At 45.1% G+C, this 5602-nt stretch overlaps 1 protein-coding gene across 2 annotated transcripts in view; it reads left to right on the forward strand.

Annotated features, from left to right (window-relative positions):
• Window positions 1-356: 356 nt before the first annotated feature.
• Nol10 (nucleolar protein 10) overlaps window positions 357-5602 on the forward strand; it is a 94579-nt gene continuing 89333 nt past the window's right edge. For both annotated transcript variants that reach the window (XM_050141960.1, XM_050141962.1), the window contains exons 1-3: window positions 357-529; window positions 2509-2554; window positions 4123-4221. In XM_050141960.1, the coding sequence (XP_049997917.1) occupies window positions 464-529; window positions 2509-2554; window positions 4123-4221 (211 nt within the window). In that variant the 5' untranslated portion in view covers window positions 357-463. The remainder of the gene's footprint in view (window positions 530-2508; window positions 2555-4122; window positions 4222-5602) is intronic.

Consider the following 5602-nt stretch of genomic DNA (forward strand, 5'->3'; position numbering starts at 1 on the left):
GAGGATTCTCGCCAGCAGTCAGTCTCTTCGGAATTAAAGCCGTTCCAAGTCCTCAGATCTGGACCACAGAGGCAGCCCGTACTGAAGGAGCAACCTACGAACAACCTACGAACTCTCTATAAACGGTAAGCGCTGTTATTACTGCCACGTACTTGTCTCATACGCTACCAGGTTCAAGCTTACTTCCTCACCTCACGCTTTCTCTTTCAATTTCTCTTTTCATTTTACTTTTTTCAGCTCTCAGAGCCACTGTAAGTTTCTACAGACCTCTTCCGTTCTACTTCCGCACCTCAGCCCTCTGCCGGAGTCCGAATGAGCGCGTACTTCCTGCGCCAGGAAGTGCGTCATCACCCCGCGCCAGTTCCCACACGCTGCACCGGTGTGCCTGAGATTTGGATGCTGGAGTACCGGAGCGGCCCGCGTTCTGTGACTGCTTGCCGGGTTCCGGGTGATCCGCGCCGCCATGCAGGTCTCGAGCCTCAACGAGGTGAAGATTTACAGCCTCAGCTGCGGCAAGTCCCTCCCTGAGGTGAGTCACAGTCGCTGCCCCTCTCATTGCCCTAGTGATAATCTTTAATTTATCGACGACTGACGGCGCTGGCTGGTTTTACGTCAGCTTGACACAAGAGTTATCTGAAAGGAGGGAACCTCAGCTGAGAAAATGCCTCCATGAGATCCAGCTATAGAGTTTTTTTTTTAGTTAATGAGTAACGGGAGAGGTCCCAGCTCACTGTGAATGGTGTCATCCCTGGGCTGGGAGTCCCGGGTTCTATAAGGAGGCTGAGCAAGCCATGGGAAGCAAGCCAGTAAGCAGTACCCCTCTATAGCCTCAGCATCAGTTCCTACCTCTAGGTTTCTGCCTGTTTGAGTTTCTGTCCTGACTTCCTTCTGTGATGCACCGTGATGTGAACCGTAGCTGAAGGCCATGGTGTTTTATCATACACAGGGACCATAAGACATCACTTTTGTTCTTCTTGTGTTAGGTTCCTGTGAGAGCATGCTGACTGTGTAGAAACCATTCTCACATCCTTTAATAGAAACATCATTGCCTGAAATACAGTTAGAGCAATATCGTCACAGAGTAGCAACTCCCTTACTGCAGAGAGAAGAAAACCTCTGGCCCATCCCCAGATATTTGAAAGTGTCATTCTGGTGTACACAATGTCTCTATTGTATACTTAAGGTCTTGAGAGGGGAGTCTGCATGAGTAGAGAGATTATTCTGCCCTGTCTAGTAAGAATAGTACATTGAACTGGGCTGTGGTGGTGCACACCTTTAATCCCAACACTTGGGAGGCAGAGGTAGGTGGATCTGTGAGTCTGAGGTCAGCCCAGTCCACAGACTGGTTCCAGGACAGCTAGGGCTGTTGCTCAGAGAAACTCTGTCTTGGAAAACAAAAAGCAAAAACAGCAACAACAACAAAAAAGAATAGTACATTGGCTTTGTCCTTTTAGAAATGATGGATTTTTTTCTCATTTCTTTGGGGCTTTTAACTTTGAATTTATTGACATTTTAAGCTGGACAATTACTTGTTGCTAGTGTTGTCTTATAGGCTGTTTGCCAGCTTCCCTAGCCCATACCCACTAGATACCAGGATTACACCTACCAGGTGTGATGGCAGACTGAATCTTCAAGAATTACCATAAGCCCTCTGGGGAACAAAATTGCCCCAGTCGAGACCTATCCGCTCAGTGTCACTGTAATTGACAAGTGTTTCATCATTGCTGTTCATTCAACTGCTGCCTGCAGAGCAGAATCTGTGTTCAGTGAATGTGGAATGTGTCAGTTAAAAAATACCACTTCTTATCCAGGGTTGGCTATTAGGCCAGTTGTATATCTGTTCTTATTCTTTCTAAGAAATAGATTTTAGTTAGCAAATGGACACATTTATAATCCTAGTATGTGGGAGGCTGAGACAGGAAGAGTGTGAGTTTGTGGGGCTTAGTCTAGGGTAAAGAGCTACATAGTGTGACTATGTGTCAACACAGAGGAGCATACACACACACACACACACACAGGATGGCACTCACTCCTCATTGAAACTGAAACCCATCATTGAGAGCTTCTTTGTTCTCTTAGCTTAGATGGATTAATTTTTTTTTTTTTTTTTTTTTTCGAGACCAGGGTTTCTCCGTAGCTTTTTGGTTCCTGTCCTGGAACTAGCTCTTGTAGACCAGGCTGGCCTTGAACTCACAGAGATCCGCCTGCCTCTGCCTCCCAAGTGCTGGGATTAAAGGCGTGCGCTACCACCCCCTGGCTAGATGGATTAATTTTATTCTTTTTTTTTTTGCTTTGTAAAACAGCTATCCAAAAATTTTTGTTTAGAATATGTAAGTGTATTTTTAAAATCCAGAAGATATACTATCATGTAGTTAAGATTATAGAATAGCCCCACTTCCCATTTTATTGTTTCCTGTAAGTTTGCGGTTTTTAAAATGAACTTTTATTGTTTTGCGAGCAGAAGACAATCCAGGTGTGTTTTAAAGCGCAGCGTCTGTTCTCTCCTAGTGGCTTTCTGACAGGAAGAAGAGAGCGCTGCAGAAGAAAGATGTGGGTGAGTATCCACGGTGCTCCTGCTGCCAGTGTCCCATGTGACAGTGTCCTCAGCCCTGGCTTTCCAGTGTGGGGTGTGGGAAGTGAAGTGAGCTTTTGTCCTGCTGATGGTGCGGATCTTGGTTTTACCTCCTTTTCAAGCTAACAAGTTAGCCTCTTCTGGCTTCATGGGTGGCATCAAGGCTCCAGGGTCAGAGACAGACTCACGGCATGGCACAGATGGCATGACCTCTGCATGTTTGTCCCAGCTGCCCTTCGAGTCCCTTGGGAGGGCTTCAGCATGGTTTGGATGAGGTGTGCACACCGCGGGTTTGTATTTCAGGGAGGAACCCTGAGGTGGGAAGCCCATGGCTTTGCTAGCAGGCAGTAAACAGGCCTGCCCTTCAGTGACCTCGTCTGTCAAAATTCTCAGCTGCCAGGAACCCGGAAACATGGCTCAGGTACAAGTGGCCAGACCCTTGCAGGACTGCCGCACTAAGCACAGGAACACACGAGGCCTAAGGAGGACTGTCTTTCCCGACAGTTCCATAATTGCTTTGTTCCTAGTGGGCCAGAATCCTTTTTTTTTTTTTTTAATTAGTATGCACTGTGTTTTGCCAGTGTATATCTTTATGACAATGTCAGATTTCCTGGAACTGGAGTTACAGGCGGTTGTGAGCTGCCCTGTATGTGCTGAGAATTGAACCAGGTTCTCTGGAAGAGCAGCCAGTGCTCTTGACCACTGAGCCATCTCTCCAGCCCCAGAAACTTTATCTGTTAGTTGAACCTCTCAGTTTTGCAATACAGAAACAGTAAACTTTTTTTTTTTAATGAACAAAAGAACTTCACATATAAAATGTCTAAATGTAAACAATGAGATTGAATTGTAACTTAACTGACTTTGATAAATTTATTTCCATTAAAGTTTTCCAGTTCAGGTGCTGTAGATGAGAGGAAACTTATCTTCCTTTTAACTGAGTCTTCTAAAAATTGAGCATGAGGAGCTTTCTGGCTGTGAGATTGAGATCTTTTGGCAAGCTTCTTGGGAAAATAGCGTTTATATAAAGTACCAAAGTCAGGTGGAAAATGAGATTTTTAACTCAGAAGAAATGCTGTTTGGAGCTCACAGATTCGGGTTTTATCTGACCCCCTTCCAGTGTGCTCATGTGTAACAAAATGGCTTCAGAGTATTTATGGGAAGAAACTGTTTTCGGGCCTGCTGTCCGTGCGCCACTGGCTCTTGGGGCCGGTGGTGAGGCAGCATATTGTGGTGGGAGCTCATGGTGCAAGGGACGGCTCACTAAACAGGAAGCAAGAGGAGAAAGAATAAATGGGTGGCCTATAGTCTCACTGGGCTCCATAGCTCATAAGTTTTACCATCTCCCAATTAAGCCATAAATCTAGGAACCAGACCCTGGTACCCTTGGGCCTTTTGGGGGGCATTTCAGATCCAAACTGTTAAAGAGGAAGGAGCTAAGAAGAAGCTGGATGAGCTGTGATGGGGTCGTTGTCAGGCCTGGGAACCTTCGAGTTGTATACTCTCTTCTCCCCTGATGCCCGTGCTGAACTAGTTTCTTCCCCTCTCTGTAGATGTTCGTAGGAGAATTGAACTTATTCAGGATTTTGAAATGCCCACTGTGTGTACCACTATCAAGGTGTCAAAAGATGGACAATACATCTTAGCAACGGGTAAGCATCTTTGTGGTTATGATTTGCATGTGCTCCATAGCAGGAAGTGCTCTAGTAGGAAGGGTCACCCTCCATATTTATCCCAGTGTTTACTTATAATCACTTCAGACGCACAGAAACGCTCAGGAGAGTTAAATGAGCACCTATTTACCTGAGAACTAGATTCTTCCGTGAACAGTTTGCTGTGTTTCTCTATCAATACATATAGTTTTTTTTAATGACTTTTCAGAATAGGTCACAAATAGCAGCTTTTTAATTTTTAGTTTCTATTTTTTGGTTTTCGGGCTTTCTGTGTATCCTAGTCTGGCCTCAGATTCACAATCTCCCCTCATCACCTCCACTTTCAGTTGTTGAGATACAGGCATGTGCCTCCACCCCAGGTTTTGCTCCACTCCACTTGAAAGGCTTCGTACATACCAAGCCAGTCCCTCTGTGCTGTGTTAATGGCTGTCTCAGCACCCATGCTATCCACATCGATAAGCCTCTGTTTTTTTCCATTTATTATTTTTATTTTTGGTGTATGAGTGTTTTGCCTGTATGTGATTAAGTGTATTACGCATACCTTGTGCCATGAAAGCCAGAAGAGGGCTTTGGAACGCAGGAACTGGAGTTACACACAATTGTGAGCCATTATGTGGGTGCTGGAAACCAAACCTTGGTTCTTTGGAAGAGTAGCCCGTCTCTTAACTGTGAGCTATCTCTCTAGCCCTTTAGCCTCTGCTTTTATTTCGAGAAACTGGTAAGGAGGGTTAGGAAGATATGAGCTATTTGGGCACAGGTACTGAGGACTAGAAGGGGCTTAGACCTTGAATTTGGGTCTTGATCTTCAGATCCAGAGACACTAAATGGTGGTGTCCAGTGCTCAAGGGTGTAGATTAAGTGAGAGAGAGGTTTTTGTTTTGTTTTCTTTTTTGACAGGTTCTCACTCTGTAACCCTGGATCCTAGAACTGGCTGTGTAGACCAGGCTGGCCTCAAACTCATGGAGATCCTCTAGTTTGTGCCTCCCAAGTGCTGGATTAAAGGTGTGTAGCACCACACCTGGCAGGGAGGTTTAATGCTAAATTATATTTCCTTTTATGAAATCATTCTCTACTCTGACAAGATTAATTGCTTTTTTACTTAGAATCCTTGGGTTTAGCTGGGCAGTGGTGGTGCACACCTTTATTCCTAACACTTGGGAGGCAGAGGCAGGCGGATCTCAGTGAGTTCAAGGCCAGCCTGATCTACAAAGTGAGTTCCAGGACAGCTAGAACTGTTACACAGAGAAACCCTGTCTTTTTTTTTTTTTTTTTAATTATTTATTATGTATACAGTATTCTGCCTGCATGTATCCCTGCAAGCCAGAAGAGGGCACCAAATCTCACTGCAGATGGTTGTGAG

Source organism: Alexandromys fortis, unplaced genomic scaffold (assembly GCF_014885135.2).
Source record: "Alexandromys fortis isolate MF-2015 unplaced genomic scaffold, M_Fortis_MF-2015_v1.1 scaffold_30, whole genome shotgun sequence".
Classification (NCBI taxonomy): Eukaryota; Metazoa; Chordata; class Mammalia; order Rodentia; family Cricetidae; genus Alexandromys; species Alexandromys fortis.